Source organism: Cryptotermes secundus, unplaced genomic scaffold, assembly GCF_002891405.2.
Source record: "Cryptotermes secundus unplaced genomic scaffold, Csec_1.0 scaffold514, whole genome shotgun sequence".
In the NCBI taxonomy this organism is placed as follows: Eukaryota; Metazoa; Arthropoda; class Insecta; order Blattodea; family Kalotermitidae; genus Cryptotermes; species Cryptotermes secundus.
The window spans coordinates 207,487-226,331 of record NW_019739218.1 but is presented as its reverse complement, the minus strand read 5'-3'; the positions used below and the strand labels follow the sequence as shown (position 1 = coordinate 226,331).

Genomic DNA, 18,845 nt, shown 5'->3' with positions numbered 1-18,845 from the left:
TATATCATTTCAACTTTGCAATGGCAAAATTACCTGATTCAGGAGGAAATTAAGAGGAGATTAAATTCGGGTAATGTTTGCTACCTTTCAGTCTAGAACCATTTGTTTTCTCATCTGCTGTTTAAAACGTATATATTAGAATATACAAAACTATAATTTTGCCTGTGTCTCTGTATGGGTGTGTGGTCTCTGACATTAAGGAAGGAACATAGACTGAGGGTGTTTGAGAACAGGGTGTTGAGGAGAATATTTGGACCAAAGAGAGATGAAGTGACAGGATCTCCTTTACCAGCATAAATTAAATTCTGTGTGTTTTTCTTTATGTTATCTATATTATCACCCAGTAGATTGACATCATCAGCATAGAACAACAGCTGATGTGTCCCATTTAACTTCAGTCCTAACTGGTTTTCCTGGACCTTCCTAATGGCACATTCTAAAACAAAGTTGAAAAGCAGTGGCAATAAAGCATATCTTTGCTTTAGACCAATTTGGATAAGAAAATTATCAGATAAATATTTACTTATACAGACCTCAATATATGTTTCATTCAAATACATTTTAATCAGCCTAACTAGTTTCATGGGCACCTCAAACTCTATAAGAATATTGTACAATACTTCCCTTTCAACAGAATCATAAGCTTTCTTAAAGTCTATGAATAGCTGGTGTACTATTTCATTGTACTCCCACAATCTAAGTTTACTTGCAGCAGACCATGCATACTTCACATTGCTTCCACACCTCCCTTGCCTTACCTCATCTCTATGTAATCTCCTTCCACAACAAGATTCTCGTGCTTAACACAGTCTCTCTCCTGACACTGGTGTTGACAAAATGTACCAATCAAGTTCGGCCATAATACACAGGTCTCCGAGATGTAGATAGTCAGGTGGAAAGATAGATGCCGACTGTCCAGTTTTGCTATCTCAGGATATCCCACTTCTGCGGCTCAGACACAGCATCCAACAGCAGTCCAACAGTTCTCCAGCAGAAATCCTTGCATTGTCAGTTACACCATGCTTCTAATCTTTCCTCCTCTTTCACCCGAAACAGTATTCCTTATTTGACCCAACCTGGTTACATAACTGTGATGTGATCAGTAGTTTCAGTAGCCTTCCTTGCTGTCACAAATTTCCATTTGCCCACTAGTCCTCATGCTTCTGCATCCTATTCATAACTTCCTGGATGAGCTTTATAAATCCAAAGTTTGCTGTTTATTTAAGGAAGAAGGTTCTGCACCACACCTACCCTAATATATGAACGCTTCGCCCAGGATCGTTATATTCTTTTCTGGATGCGTAGGACCGCCCTGGAAACTAGATCCTGGTGGAAAATTTTTCAAAATGCAAGAACCTCGATGTAGGGAAACTGGTACCACAAACTGTGACCGTAGTATATTCTGTTCTGGCATAATTCGAGACAAAGATGGGCTCCAACTGTCTTAACAAATTCCGTATTTAAAATCCTTATGAGCTTTCACCTTCTTTGAAAATGAGAAACCTTCACAATTGCAGAAAAATCCTGTACGATTTATTACATTTTCCCGCCCACATTAAATGGGTGGTTCTTCTACGTCATTTCCGGTTCGGAGCCTGCTTAGCTAGTGCATTCTGTGAGCATTGTGAGGAGACTCTTGTAGACATATGACGTGATGTTGGAAAGTAATGCATTCTGCCGGTAGTCCGGGAAATTAAATCAATAATTTCTCTGTCGTACTATAACTACGATAACTACATTCAAATAGCTTTGTTTGTAAATAGTACATCACTATGGGATACTGAAAGACGCATACTTTTGTTTACTTCTAAGTTTGTCACATACATTTGGTGAAAATTGAAGACACCATGCCGCCCGACAGAGTAAGTATATGCATGTACGTGTTCGAATGAAGTAAATTTAACAATGCATGGTCTGGTTTATAACCGTGGTAAACGTACGTCACATACATTTTAGACTCCTTCAGTTCTCGCTTATTTCGATTCTGAATTAATTGAAATAAATTCCTGTGAGCATTTTGTGGAACTTCTTGGAGTCGGGTCATTGCAAGTCCTTTAATTTTTTTTTCTTGGCACTACAGCCCCAGTGAACTTCTCCGTTCACTTCGTTTTTTCTGGATCTTACACATTCGGTGCGACTCCTTGGGCGGGTGATCAGCTCGTCGCAAGGCCTCTACCTGTACACAAACACAGAAAAACGCACACACACAAACTAAACATTCATGCCCTGAGTGGGATTCGAACCCACGATCCCGGTTTCCAAGCGAGCGAAGACAGTACATGCCTTAGACCGCTCGGCTACCGTGACCAGCTAACTACTTTAATTACAATGAGTAATGTAACAATACCACCAACATATATCAATACCTCGATCGGGATTCAAACTCCTGATCCCAGTGCTTCGGCGGTTCAAGACCGCATACGCCTTAAACCGCTCAGCTCCTGTGAGCGGCAGATTTCAGTTGTGATTCTCAAAATTTTCAAATATGAACAACATATGAAATAAGCAGTCTTCTGGGATGTGGCACCATGTAGATGTGGTGTTAACAGACGTTTCGGAGGAACGTATCGCCTCCATCTTCAGGGTAGAAGGAAAATTAAGAAAATTCGCAAGCGAAGAGACAGTGAGAACAAGTGCAAGCAGAAATAAGAAAATCTGCTTGCAGATTTTCTTATTTTTTCTTCTAACCTGAAGATGGAGGTGATACGTTCCTCCGAAACATCGGTTAACACCACATCTACACGGTGCCAGATCCCACTGCTTTCTTCATAGTCACCGCCATGAAAACCACAAATCTTACATGAACAACATAGTCCAAGACCATGAAATTAAATACACAACATTTTTGCAGTTAATTATATTTTCTGAAATTTCGTGATCCTTTTCATTCATAAGTTCCAGGTTTTATGTATTATGTTTCTTAAGATATTTGATTGTAGCATCCTGTTGTGTTTCATATGAATAATTCTTACAGTACCATCAACACAACCATGTAGTATAAATAATGTTTATTTTTACCCACTACATGTTTTGAACTCATTTCTGAGACATATTCAGGTGGTATACATATTTAAACATCAATCATCTGAAATGTAATGCCATATATTCTAATAGAACATCAATCCCTTGCTCATAAGCATTATCCAATTGGATATCTCTCATAAGGTCCTGTAGTGAGATATGTAAGTATAAATATGAGAATACTCACTCAATAAAATTAATGTAAATGTAATGTACTATGTGAGAATGTATTTAAGATCTATGTAAATATACATGTGGTGCATAATCTCAGTGCATATTTTGTTGTTTAATTGGGTTAAGATTATTGTTAAAATTATATTAAATTTTTAAAAATAAAATTAAAGTAACCTGTAGAAACACCCATGTTGTGTTCGAATGTATGGCATAACAATTCAGATGACTGATGTTTAAGTATGCATACCCCCTGAAGATGACCCAGAAGTAAGGTCAAAACATATAATGGGTAAGAATAAATACCATTAATACTAGATGGTTATATTGATGGCACTGTAAGAATTGTATCCTTATGATATGTTTTTCTTTATTAAGCCTCTGGTACGGAATGTAAAATTGAGTGAGAGGCTGATTATGTCTTCTGTCCATGGTATATGAACACTGCTCATGGTGGAAGAATTCTATATAAGAATTTCAGTAAACAGTAGATGCAGCTAGTGAGGGTTGCAGCTTCGCTTGAAGCCCAAACGAAATGTTTTGTTTAGCTCATTATTAAAAAAGATCAACACTTTACCAGAGTCCTGAAACCCCTACACATAGCCAGTAGTCAGCTGAAATCATTTGCATTACAGGGTGCTGTAAAGAAATCTCCATATGATGCAAAGCAACAGAGCAGTACACCTCAAAAGAAAAGTGTTAAAGATGGTGTCAAAGATCTTCGTTCTAAATATGAATCAGGTAGGGATAAGGGAACCAACAAAACAAGAGACTCATCAGGCTCTCGTACTAGTAAAGAGAAGTCCCAGAAAGAGGACTGGAAGGTGAGTTCTTCAGTCAGAGAAAAACTTGAAGTGCTAAAACGTGAAGCAGAGAAAACAAGATTATCAAGTGATAATGTGAAGAAGGACAGATTTCAACCAAGGGAATCTCGCTCTACTAGCCGCGTTACCAAGGAAACAAGTAACAAAGATATGAATCCTCTGTCAACACCAAATCGAACCCCAGGGAGAAAAGCAACTACTGGAGATGCAGCACCCCATAGGACCCAGCTGTCATACCGTGCTACCCGCAGTAAGTAGGATGTTAAGTAGGCATCATAATATAATACCATCAATTCTATGTTCATGGGCCTTTATAAAATACAGCAAATGAATTTAAGTACAAGATGGTAATTTTCTTTTTTGTTTGAAGGAAATGAATTCCTTGAAATTAAGGTATGAGGATAGCAAGGAAGTGGATACGTCAGGCAAGCACTGTTGGGAGGAGAAGGTGGAACTATGCAATAAATTTAAACTGAAAATAAAAGTGATAATTTTTCCATTGTTGAGTCCAAAGGAGTCTTTAAAGAATTTATTTTACTAAAAGTCTTCCTCTGTTTACTATAGTTAATAGAGCTGGGTTAATGAATTCATTTTCTTGGTAACACATATATTTTACTTTCAACTAAATTGTTTCAAATATGGGACCAGGCTTTAGTTTTTGTTAACATTATGAAATTCTGTACCGAAACTTGTCAGTTTTTCATCTCTTCAAATCAACTTGCAGAGTAGAAGGAGAGATCTCAGATCATTTTGTTATGAGCACCTTCATCTGGCCAATCATGTAGTATATTTCTGCAGGTGAATATACACTTCAGGTTGTGAACCAGCTTGTCTTTGAGTTAATTGTGTAGAAAATGTGGGAGCCTCGACATCTTACAACCCTATGGACCTTCATGGCCTCTTACAGGGATAGCTTTACCTTTACTGGTTACAAATAAAACTGGTATTTTCATTATTGTGTAGTGACTATCTCTTGTTATTTGTAGCTGCAGAAAAACCAGAGGTGACCAGTACCACTAAAGGAGGTGTGAAGAAGTATACAGTCCCCACTTCAAATTCGAATATAAAGCGCGTAGAAAGTAGACATCACGGATCTACACAGAAAGAGGTAGCAAGAACCGAAAAACTGCCAAACAAACTCAAACACCCAGAAGGGAAGGAGCTAAACAGAGATCGGGGTCAGCAAGCAGAAAGGGTTTATGAGCCAAAGAGACTGAGTCGAGACCGCACACGAACTAGAACACTGAGTCCACAAGAGGTGAAGGTGGCAAGAAGTGACCCTGAGGGAGCAAGAGTTTCAAGTGATAGGCAGAAGCAGTCTGCTGAGAACATGGCGACTGACTCTACTGCAGCCTCTGTCGCTGAGGGAGGCAGTGGCACTCATGAGCAACAGCAAGATGATTATGATGATGGAGACTATGAATATGAAGATGATTTTGAGGTATCATAGTAATTGTAAACTGAGAGCACCATTTAAAGATTTATGGAAGGAACTTCTATTGGGGATTTGGAAATTCAGTTTGTTTTGACAGTACTTGGGAAACCAAGTCACTGCAAAGTAAATCTTTTTAAATATAAACTTTGCGTTTATTCGTGTGAGTGAATAAATAGTACAGGGTTATTGAAACTCAGTGGATTGCGAATACACTTAGATGGACATATAATTCTAGTCACTCATATTTGAGAGTGGTGGAAATACGAGACTGCAAGTCCTCCCCTAACTTCCAGTTATAAGGCACTAAGACTTTAGTAATAATGCAGGTACAGCAATACTCTTCTCCTCCTCCTTTGGAGTGGTTCTAGTGGGGATTTGGAAATAAGAAAGAATAATTCAACATTCTCATTTTCAGTAGCAGTAACTGAACCAAAGTGTTAAGATTTTCATAAATTTACATAACCTCTTCTACCTGCAGTTGACTGCTAATTAGGTGCCATCCTAATGAATCAAAGTCTTGTCCATTATTTGTCAAATGCTTGTAAATCTCTCCCACATTCTACTCTTAATTTGCTGCATGTGCATACATGAAAAAAAAATACTGTTTACTAGTATTGAACTGAAGGGACAGATTACAGCGGCAAAGGCGTGAAGCTGACCAGTCACCTCCAACTAGTGTCAAGGTCAAGAAAATGTGGATCTATACATCCACTTCTTATATGCCTTCATGGCATAGTCCTTAATCAGTAAAGCTCAGGGACAACTTTACCGTTTACCTTTATGGATTGCTCTAAACATAACAGTTGGAATGCACATAACTTCTTGATGTTATGTAAATAAGTGGTTGTGAAACAGCCATTAGACTTGACTATAAAAAGGTAAGTTGTAGTGGCGTGTAAACTGTACATGAACTCATAACTCTTTCATTTTCTAACCTGTTCAAATGAACAGGTTGCCACACATACTGGAAAAATGGTCACTGTAACATACGTGGATGTGATCTGTGCCATCTGCAGTTTCTGCATCTGTAATATTGCACTGGTAGCCCAGGTTACCTCTCATTATGTCAGCCACAAAATCACAAACACAGCACACAGTGAAACAAGCTACTGGACTGAAGAGAACATCATTTGATGTACACATCTCAGTGGTTAAAACTTGGAGGGCATAAGCTGCTCTCAGTTAGGTTGTGGAATGCAGTTTTTCTCCTGGACAGGGATAGGAAAGAGGGGATGTGTTAACTGGACCTTTACAGACTGCTAGATATAAGTAACTTTGAAAGCAAAACTGCAAATGCAGTTGGTGCAAAAGTTTATGGGAAAACATGGAGGGGGAAGGCTACTTAGGAATCACTCGTAATGATGAAAGTGCCTGAAAAAAGCCCATGTTTTATGCAGTGGTTTTCCATTATGAAATGGGCAGTTGCAGTGGTTCTTGTCACTATAAACAAGTCCTTGTTATGAGCCACACTTGTGCCATCACAGTGTCACTGTATGCAATAAAAAAGGTGACAAAGGAGGAAAGAGAATAATGAATATGAAATATCAGTGTAAACATACAGAACACTGGATCCATGTTGGATAAGATAGAAAACAGAGTAAAACAATTTATTAACTAACTTTCTGACATTGTTCCACCTAAAGATGACCAATATATGTCAAAACATGCAATGAGTTTTTAAGTAAAAACATTAGACACTGACAAGTTATGATGGTTCATGGTCTCAAAAACTAAAATGCTATTTTACTGACAGCTTTACTTTAATGGTTTTAGAGAGAGACACTTGAAATGGATGAGTAGTTGGGTAGTATACACCATACATAGTTTGTACTTAAGGAGACTGTGTACCCAAGGTTATATGAAAAACCATATTGTAGATCTTACATTGCACTGTCATACACAATTGTTAATTTTTCAGGATTATGAATCAGATTTTGAAGACATGTCTGATGAAGGAGCAGACATTGGGAATGATGTTAGTAACAGTACTGATGACAGTGAGTCGGGGCTTGTAGAACTCACACCCCGACAGCAACCATTTGTGGAAGAAGAAAAAAAATTGGACTCTGGCAACTATGACTTGGCTGAACGCAGGAGGAAAAGCAGGGAAATGCAAGAAATCAAGACGGCATTAGATAGAGAGAATGAAGCAATGTCTCCTCAAGAGTAAGCTGGAAATCATTTTGATCCTTAAATGTCTTACTTCAGCATGGATGTTGTCATTTCGATGGTACTGATCATGGTGGCTGTCTAAGGTATGAACTCTCTTCACCTGCTTGAACGCTGGGGTCATGGGTTCAGATCCCACTCTCGACATGAATGTCTGTGCCTGTTTATTCTGTGTATATGTAGCGGCCTCTGAACGGGCTGATCCCCTGTCCAAGGAGCCCAACAGATTCTGTATAGGATTAGGAAACTGAAAAAGCAGCTAGAGCCCAACAAAGGGCTATACAACCAAAACAATAATAATAATAACATTTTGATGTCAGTTTTGTGAACGAGGGGTTATGTTCACTTATGGGAAAAGTGAAAAATTAGCTTTGTTTTCAAAGCTTGTAAGTTTTGAGGAAATTGACTATGTGTTTTATGTTTTTGTCAAAATGCTTCTTTCCTGCTTATATTTATTCATTCATCGGTAATCTGTCAGATGACAGGTCCACAGTCTCTTCAAATTTTTGAAGCGTAAGCTGAGGCATAGTTGATTTGGGGGAGAATTTACAAAGTGGTGTGATCACACTGCAACTTCACAGCCCGTATTTCATACCGCATTAACTGCTTGTCATCATACTCCATTTAGCCCTGTGTAGGAATTTGTTTCAGAGAAAACTGTGGGCATAGATCCAATGAATTGTTGATATGGTTACACGGTGGATGTTGAGAAGTGGGCATAATACGAGTATGTAGCAGTTGGATGTTGCAGTGAAATTTAGCTCAGTTTAGTTTTTCATTTAACCACATAAACCTGCCCCTGAAATTTTCCCCACCTCTGCAGATTCTGTTCTGAGATTATGTCCCCAAATGGATATTAAGTGTAAACAGGAGTGTTGTGACTTTATTGGATGAAAGTAAGTTTCTCAAAATGTGACATGTTTCATCATAATATTTCATATGTGAGGGCGCACAGTAGTGTAGTTGGTTGAGGCATTGTGCTACAAGCTGGAAGGTTGTGGGTTCAATTCCTGATAAGGTTATTGGATTTTTCAATTGACCTAATTCTTCCAGCCACACTATGACCCTGTTGTCGAGTCACACTGTAACAGAAATGAGCACCAGAAATTTTCTTGGGGGTAAAGGGCAGCCGGCATGTAAGGCTGACCTCACCGCCATCTGTGAGCCAGTTATCTAGAAAATATGGGAGCCTCGACATCTCACAACCCTATGGGTCTCAGTGGCCTGTTACAGAGACAGCTTTACCTTTTTAGATTTTAATCTAACTTCATGTTATAGAAGATGCTGAAAGTTATTGTCTTGTACTCGTATCTCTTAGATTTACCTCATCTTCTAAACACCTTTTTGGTAGGCAATGGAAAATCCCTTTAATGTTTGTTAGTTCAGTGTTTTCTAGGATATAATATCTGTCTTAAGAGAGAAAAGTGGATGGAGAGAATTTCATAATGACAAGATTTGTGTTTTCTACTCTTTAACAAATATTACCAAGTGATCAGTTCAAGGAAGATAACATGAGTAGGAAGTTAAAGCCATTTACAAAATTTTAGTTGGAAACCTGAAGAGAGCAGACCATTCTGAAAACCTATGCACCAGGCAATTTCTTTATGAATGGTTTTGCATCTGAAAAAAGTGTCACCATACTGCTACAGTAAGTGTGAGCATTTTTAACAACAATTCCAATTTATCTAGTGGGTTATGTATGTGTCAGATGATAAGGTGACTTGGTTACTTGAAGAGATTTGGAAGGAAGTGGTCATGGCCTGACTGAGGTACTTTCTCTGCATTTGCCTGGAAAGACTGAGGAAATCCACAAACACAGTCACGATAGCAGGTGTCCCGGCTAGGATTCGAACTGAGTACATCCTGGGTTCAATTCTAAGAGTTTTACTCTATTCAGTCTTTTTAACAACAAATTATGATATCTTAGCATGTTCATTTCTGTATAATTTTGTGTGATCCTAATTGTATGCTGTCCTGAGCACCGGTAGTCAATTTATGGGGCATATGTTAATAAAGCAGAGGACCCTTAAACAGTGATATGGAGCACCAAGTTGTCCCAAGCCACCATCTCACACAAGGCTGGCTATGCATGCAGCTGATACATTGAGTGGTAACACTAATTCAGAGCTTTGCCTTCCTTTGACTGCTGAATAATGGAAGAAACTTTCATATACTTCCAAATGCCTGTCAGATGATGGCAGAGTATGTACAGTTTGTTGCTGAATCTGTAGGTCTCATCAGAAAAATGTAAAAGATCTCTGTATAATTTACAGGCTGGGTTATTATGGGTGAAGCACTGCACTGTCTGGGGATAACCCTGGTGTAGTGGGCAAAGGGCTTAATAATTTAGTTAAACACCAGGCATTTATATTCATTCTGTGTGTATATGTTCACTACAAGATTAACTTATCTGCATTAGTTCCTTAGCTGCACCCAAATGAACAGAGTGAATAACTGTAGAGCATGTGTTAAGTGTTAGCACAGTCAAGTGTCAAAGAGAGTTTAAAACTTACATACACATCACCCATTCTCCAAAATTCATTATGTCTGAAACTTATTGATTTCATACCAACATCATATAATAAATGTTCAGTTATAGCATATCTGGAATTCTCATGCAAGTAGCAGAAGTTTCAAAGAACATTTACAATTTATATAAATTTACTTCAGAAACAAAGTTGCAATGCACATCTGTTCACCAGCAGCCACTAGCAGTGCTTACCATCATCTCCCCGCCTCCACATGCCATTACTACAGTTATAGTGATCCATGACTGCAATAGAAACTAGTTGAATCTGTGATCAATGTCTGGAATCTTTCTTCCATCGGTCTGTTTCCCATTCAGGCATTAAAGTAGAAGTATGTTTTGACTGTGAAACAGAAAATGGAAATCTGTGTGAAAGACCAGAAAATGGTAAAAATCATAAAAATTTGGGTTTCTGTAAGTTTTCCTTGTGCAGCTGGTAGATTAATGTCACTGTGACATCTCATTCTCCATACTTACTGGATTATGGCAAGTGAACTGCTTGGAATCAGGATGCCTCTCATGACAGTGATATAAAACTCATGAATGTTTTCTCTGCCAGATGTTCACTGCATATTAATTTATTTAATTGTGGTTCATTTAATGCCACTGTCAGTAGCTCAGAATGCAGTATATAGCATCAGTACATACTCGTACTAATGATGTGAGCATCCATTTGCATGTCTGTTCAATAATACAGTCTCTCTTTTTGTTTGATCAGGAAGACAGTATCTCATACAGTTGAACACAATGTGCCAGCTGATGAGGGTTATGAAGAAGGTAAAATGGATGACAACAGAAAATTCTCTACACCAGTTACACATTTAAATTTTATCAATTTTGCCAATGCAAGAAAAAGAAAACAAGGAAAGAAGGTGGGTTATAGAGTCCCATTTTGTCTATTATGTTATAATCCTCTATTTAAGATTTTTTCTGTCTTATTATTTTCCTTTATAAAAAGCTCAACTTTTCATGAACAGGCAACTGCTACTGCTAAGAAGAGAGGTGAGGAACTTCTTGACATGATTCGGCTTGATACAGTGAATTTCACTTTATTTGAGCTCACTCCTGTTCCGTATGAAGTGTATATGAAGATCTATGGATGCTCAAACACTCTGCAGGTAATCATGAGACTATATGTCACCCATGTGCATTGTTTTCAGGAACCATCATTTAAATTTCATATCAGTGGCCTTTCAAATCAAAGAAACATGATGGTGATTCAAGAATAACCTGGACTTTTTTTTTTACAAGAAGACTATATGTGCCAGAATCAAACTCATTCATTTTCCATATCCTTTAAACTAACACAATTTTTCTATTTCCCTGGAAATTTACTGATACCAGCAGAAAAGATTGATCACAGTGGCCGCGCAGTCTAAGGTGTGAAATGTCTTTGCCCACTCAAACACTGGGATCATGGGTTCGAATCCTACTCAAGGCATGGATGCCTGTTTGTGTTAGGTAGCAGCCTTGCGACAGGCTGATCCCCAATCAGGGATTCCTACCGACTGTCTTAGATTAAGAAATTGAAGTGAAATGAAGAGTTTCATGGGTGCCCTGTGCTCCACATGGGAGCAACAGGAATAGAAGATGCACCATAAAAAGTTTTATCCTGACTGTGAAGCCAGTTCAGGACACCACGTTTGAGTTCATCATCAGTTTGAAATTTCTACCCTGCTAGATGCACCTTCATTGGTCCAGACAAATGAAACTCAGTGAGGGCTATATCAGGGCTATAAAGAGGGTGGTGTGTGATTTCTCAGCCCAGTGTTTCCGGTGTCACCTTTGTTAAATTTGTCATACATGGATGAATGTTGCAATGCAGTAGGTTGACCTTTGTCAGTTTCCCATGTCTTTTCTCCTGAATTGCTTGTTATTGCCAGCTGATAGCTGTGTCTTGAACTTCTTTACAGCATTCAAAACACCTAATGTGCCCATCATAGATGCTTGCATGTGACAAGGTCTCTTGCCCATACCGTTTACTGAACCTAGGAAGAATTTCTGCTAGTTGCACTTTCTCATTTACTGTGAAGATGATGATATAACACTGTTCTACACTAGGTGTGACAAGATCGATGTCATCATGTACTAGCTCTAACGTGCAGAACTGAGACACATGGCTATGTGCCAGGCAGTGAGTGCACTGTTGCAACCAACTGTCCATGAAAGAGTTTATTTTTCTGGTGCCCACATTTTCAGGAGCAAAATCAAGTCAAGGTTAACCGTGAACCACCTACATACCTTGTTAAATTAAAATACTGTGACATGTAGACCCATTGCTAAGTAACAGCTGTGTAAATAGGTGACAGTACAACAACCACTGTTAGGGAATAGCTCTGAGGACATGTTATTTCCATGGTAATGAGAAAACATGCAGTAATGGAAAAGACATTTTCTGTGCGGTCCATGCTGGGGCTATATAATGAGGACAAGTTCAGTGGTCGAGTCAGTTTAGAGTTGCAGTTGTGAGAAGTGAGAAGCTGATACCTGAGGCTGGGGACAGTTTGGGAACCCAGAGGAAGGGGAACATCCACCATTAAAGCCACTACCAAGCAATGGCTAGTGAAGATTGAGGAGACTTTATGTGTGCTGTAGTTACAATGGTCTTTAGAGTATGTAACACAGTAGACTGTTCTAGTTATTTGTAGTTATGAGAGTGTAAGTGTTCAATAAATCTGATTACCAATCCAAACCCCATCTATAGTTACTGAAGCAAGTCACAATATTTTAAATTCTTGATCCAGTTCGTGGTTAGATCTTTCACTGCCAAGTAACTGGTGATCAGCCATACAACCTGTGCTGGCTAAGTTTTCTTGAATCTTGAAATCAGTATAAATAAAAAAAATTGAGTTAATATACGCTAACTCTTTAATTGTGTTGTGAAACTGGTTTCAGAATACATGTGGATTTCCATTTTTGCTGTCTGTTTTGTGGCCAAGATCAGTAAGTGTAGCTTGTATTATATTGTCGTGTATCGCGGGGTATATCGCGACAAATAACTTCACGATGTATTTTATATAGCGAATTTTATTTCACATTCGCTCTTACAATCACCCAAATTACAATCTGACGATTACTGCTATCTGCAGTATCACAAATAGTACACTCCAAATGCCACAATACAACTGACTGGCTGACTGACTCTGAATCCAACTCGGCGACTGTTACAGTACAACTCACTAGTACAACTTAGTACAACTCACTAGTACAACTTAGTACAACTCACTAGTACAACTGACCTCGGCGACTGTTGCTTTATAACTCCCTGTGAATAGCCTTCGCTGCTCCCTATGTAGCCCCGATCGGACAATACGGGAAAACGGCCACGTAATAAGCACCCTTTTTGCCTGGCGCTGTGTTGCTATGTAACGCTAGCGGAGGTCACCGCTGTTACTATCGTAACGTCGCCGCTGTTGATTCGCGTTGCCTAGCGACCGCGATATCCGTCGGTGACGTCACCGCGGAGGGGAGTGGCGGGGCGGGAACTCGCCTATTACCGTAGTAACGCGAGCGTTACGTCACCGCCACATACCGCTGGGGAGGTAGGGGTCAACATGTCACAATATGTTAACCCCACATCTTCATACAGCAATTTACAAATTCTTCTATAGATGCTATATGGATTCATCACAGAGGTCTAACTTGAAGTTCAGTATGTTCCTGATAGATGGAAGTATATGCAAGAAGTCTGAATGCATTCAGAAAGTTAGTGTTGGTGCCCATGTTTCTGAAGTTGCAGCCATCAGGATGTTGAAGCAGCAAGGATGTCATATTGCTGGAGGCCATAACATTGCATGCTAAGCAACCTAAAGGTTAACAAACACAAAACACCACTTGAGGTGTTAAAATATATTGGTAAGGTCTTGTGACTAAACATCACAGTGAAATGGTTCATTTGGTACTTCTTTGTATTGAGGAGGTCCCTGTATCTCAGTTCACAGACCTGCTCTCCCGATTCTGGTTTCGGTGGTTTTCTCTAGATGTTTCGAACAAATTCCAGAGTGGAAACTTAAAGTAGGCCAGAGCTCCTTTTTACAGCCTTCCCAGTCATTACACCATCCATTTTTCTATAACCTAAGCAGTTGACAAAGCATGGTTAAATAAACCAAGAAGAAATACAAATAAATAATATAGAAATCATATGACAGATTACTGAGCATCATAGTTCAGTGGGTAGCACTTCTGCTTTGTATTTGAGAGGTCCTGGGTTAAAAATTCAGCCAGGAGACCAGCTGTCCTGACTGAAGTTTTGTCATTGTTTTTCTCAGTCCCTCCAGGCCAGTGTAATACTCAGACCACTACCCCCCATATTCCTTCCTATTTATTATTCACCAGTCATCCTACTCTATCATCTAGCTATTGAGAGCACTGTTGAATAAATCATAAACATATAACTAACTTCATGGAGCTGAGCCCTTCTTGAGAAGCCACCAGTTGTGCAGCTATTCAAGAACTTCCCAGCATTTTATGGAGCCCTCCACTGGTCCCTATCCTGAGCCAGATCAATCGAGTCCGTACCACCCCACCCTATCTCTTAAGATCTATCCTAATATTATTCACCCACCTACATTTTCACCTTCCTAGTGGTATCTTTCTTTCTGCCCTTCCCACCAGTATCCTATTTGTAGTCATCTTTGCCCCATTCATGCTACTTTCCCTGCCCATCTCATCCTCCCTGACTTGATTATTCTAATTATAGTACTTGGCGAAGAGTACAAGTTATGATGCTCCTCAGTATGCAATTTTCTCCAACCTCCTATCACTTCATGTCTCTTGGGTCCAAATAGTCTCCTCAGCACCCTGTTCTCAAACAACCTCAGTCTCTGTACCTCCCTTAATGTCAGGGACCAAGTTTCACACCCATACAGAACCATAGGCAAAATTATACTATTATATATTTTAATTTTTACGCTTTTAGACAGCAGACGAGAAGACAACAGGTTCTGGACTGAATGGTAACAAGCATTACCCAAATTCACTCTCCTCTTAATTTCCTCCTGAATCAAATTTTGGTTTGTTACTGTTGTTCCCAAATATTTGAACTGAGCCACAATTCATGAACATATAAAGTAAATAAATAAATTGAAGAAACATACAACACAGTTTAAGTAGTTCTGAGTGACAAAGCTGCATGTGGGAAAGTTTTTCAGAAAGACTCCCACCTACAGACATCCATTCTGCTGTTTTTCCCATTACAGTTTATTTTGACTGATATTCTGAATGTGATAACCCCTGCTTCAGGCCCATGTACAGACTAATGAAGATAACCTCTGTGAAGAAGTACAGACTGATGAAATAAGTTGTAAGGATAAGTGGACCCAGAAGCCAGTCTCCTTTCAAACCAGGAACAGTGACAAGAACTCTGTGGATGAAGTTACTATATTTTCACAGGTGATATTTACAGTATAAATCTAGTTAATGATAATTACTCTGTTAAATGTATACATAGATTGAGTGGTGTATGTTTCCTCTGAGGTACTAAAAGTCCACAGTTTTTCATCCTTAATTACATTTCGTAAAGAATGTTGTTTATAATAGAATCAAAATTTGACCCTTTGTTTCAGTTTGAAGTTATGTTTGTCCCATTCAGATTATATCATTTGTATAAACCAACTGTGGATTTAGTCTGTAAGTGAACTATACCAACCCGGCGACCACCACTTGCTGGCAAATTTAGTGCCAACTTTAGTGGATAGAGGGTGTCGCATGGTCAGCGCAACAAGTCTCCACGGCCATTAATTTTGGTTTTCTAGACTGGAGCAGCTATTTCCTTGAAATAGCTCCTCAATTATCATCATGAGGCTGAGTGGACCCAGTTCCAGACCCACTAATTCTTAGAAAATCTGGTAAAAGTAAAAGTAAAGCTATCCCTGTAACAGGCCATGAAGGCCCATAGGGTTGTGAGACGTTGAGGGTCCCACATTATCTAGACAATCGGCTCAAAGATGGCGGTAAGGTTGTCAGCCTTACGCACCCGCCGCGCTTTACTCCCCAGGAAAATTATTTATTTAATTCCTGGCACTCATTTCTGTTAGAGGCTGAGTCAACCCCAGGGCCATAGTGTGGCCGGAAGGATTAGGTCAATTGAAAAAATTCAATGACCTCATCGGTAGAAAATCTGGTAGCACCTGGAATCAAATCTGGGACCTCTGGATCTGTAGGCAGGAACTGTGACCACCAGACCACAGAGGCGGTCTATCATTAGTATGTTCTTGTTATTTCTGTTTAGACTTATTTTTGCCATTTTTAATTTACCCTATCAGTCATAGTACCACCCACTTCCGTGAGTTGTGCAAAAGGAACAAATATTATTATGTATTTTGTATGAAGACTGAGTATGGTTAGCATTGCCTAGAGCAGTGTGTATGAACTCTTTTTGCTGACCCTTCCTTTTGAGGGATCAGAAATGTATTATTGTTTTGTCACTGAAAATATGTTCAATAAACTGCCCTCTTTAGTGTAAGAGATATGGAGATGTCAGTAATGCTGTCATACATGCCTCCCACATAAGTCCTTCAGTTTTTTTGTAATCTAGACACAGTTTACCTGAAACTGACTGAAGCTCTTGACAGTACAGTGTAACCTTGATAATCGGAACTAATAAAGCACTGAGGTGTTCAGGCTATCATCATTCAGCTTATTTCAGATTCCACTGGGACATTTCTGAAATTGTATAAAGCCTAAATTTTGTTCTAACCTCTGTATGAAGACATAAGAATTTCTTCACTGATAAGCAGCATTGCTTGTTTGGGATAAAAACTGCTTTATTGATGCAATGTGTGAAACAGTTACAGACAGACTCTCTCCAAACATTTCCTTAATTAGCGAGGCATTGTTCATAAATTATTGTAGATTAGTAATAATGTTATTTTCTACATTATGTAAGTTAGAAGAACATGCAAATTACCGTGTAAGTGAATCTAGTTTATTTCATTGCATTGAGTACATGTTACACGATCTTGTGTGACCAAAACATCTCAAGGTTTTAACAACATGTAACCTATCTGTATGTGGCTGTATAGCCCTTGTGGACCTTGGCCACTTCTTCAGTTTCTTAATCCACACACAGTAGGTAGGACTCCTTGGATGGGGGATCAGCCCATCGCAAGGCCACTGCCTACACACAAAACAACACAGGCATCCATGCCTCGAGTGGGATTCAATCACATGATCCCAGTGTTGGAGCGGGCAAAGACAGTTAATGCCTTAGACCGCACAGCCACTGTGATTGGCAGCAACATGTAATCAGTACAAGGAAATAAACTAGATATATAATAATAATAATATATATATATATAATTTGCTTCTTGTTGTAAAACAGATGGTATATCACGAAAATGAACTGTATCGTTGAATGAGTTAAGTCTGCAGTTACTATAAGAAATCTGTGAACATTACTACTTTGATTATCTGATTTCAGTGTGGGTTGTATTCTCATGTCTAGAATAAATAATGACTCTGCAATTGAATGTAACAGATATGAGGCCAGTATTGATATTTCTTTGTTGCATTGATTTCTGTAGTTCAAGTTAAGACATTTTAAGTTTTTACAGATGGATGTTTGTTCCCACATTTAGAGTTCTACGTTTTTAGTAGCTCGAACTTAATGGCATTTTACAAAACACTGTATAATATATTTCTAATCTTTTAGCCAGTTGCTTGTTAAGTTGTAGTCTATCCAGTAAATTATATAGTATTTATTCCAGGACCATCTTGGAGTTGGTGGAGACACATTGGAAGGTGATCCTGAGTCCTGGAAAGAGAGACTGAGGGTCGATACTGTGAGACTGAACCGGTTCCTTTCATCTGCTGGACAGGCATGTATAATGCACTTTATGAACATCAAGTGCTAGACATATAACCATCTGTTATGTACGTAACTCCCATTTATCTGACCATAGGTTATTCTGTCTGCATGCTGTCTGTCCTTGTTATTTTCATTTGTTATATACACAACTTTGGAGAAGTGGACATATGTGAACTAGGCTTTTCATCCTCTTCTCATTTTATACAGCCTCTGTTGGGATTGGGGGGGTGAGGGTGGAAATGGGAGATGATCTAACCGTAATAGTGGAAACTGGAGAAGGGGCTGACACAGGTAGACCTGTTTTATATGAACAGGTTGTTATTGAGATAATCAAAAATAAAATCAAAATTAAGAGACTATACTGTAGGACCCTTTATAAATGGCTTAACCGATCATGATGCTCAACTCATAGAAATAAATAATATTGACCTTCAGTCCAGTAATCAACAATATCAAACAGTAAGGAAAATCAACAAGCATACAATGGCAGATTTTGTCACAAAATTAAGTAATGAATCATGGGACAATGTATTTGACAGCAATAAAATTGATTCTAAATTTAATTGCTTTCTGAACACATACTTGAGGATCTTTTATTGAAGCTTTCCCTTAAAAATAGTCAAAAATGAAAATAAAAACAAATCCACCTGGATAACAATTGGAATAAAAACTTCATGTAAACATAAAAGACAACTATATTTGGCCAGTAGGGACAGTAATGATCCAAGACTAAAAAGTCACTACAAAATGTACTGTAAAATTTTGTCAAAAGTCATTAAAGAAGCCAAACAGAATAACTATAACAGCCAAATTCTAAAATCAAACAATAAAATTAAAACCACCTGGGATATTGTGAAAGTTGAATCAGGAAAGAAATCTGTTAATGAAGAC

At 38.7% G+C, this 18,845-nt stretch overlaps 1 protein-coding gene across 1 annotated transcript in view; it reads left to right on the top strand.

The window, feature by feature from the left end:
• Window positions 1-1,661: 1,661 nt before the first annotated feature.
• LOC111871713 (WD repeat-containing protein 60) overlaps window positions 1,662-18,845 on the top strand; it is a gene marked incomplete in the record, with an annotated part of 56,416 nt that continues 39,232 nt past the window's right edge. The window contains 8 exon segments of the mRNA XM_033754371.1: window positions 1,662-1,862; window positions 3,828-4,266; window positions 5,003-5,457; window positions 7,370-7,617; window positions 10,866-11,019; window positions 11,125-11,265; window positions 15,389-15,538; window positions 17,854-17,964. Of these exon segments, the coding sequence (XP_033610262.1) occupies window positions 1,848-1,862; window positions 3,828-4,266; window positions 5,003-5,457; window positions 7,370-7,617; window positions 10,866-11,019; window positions 11,125-11,265; window positions 15,389-15,538; window positions 17,854-17,964 (1,713 nt within the window).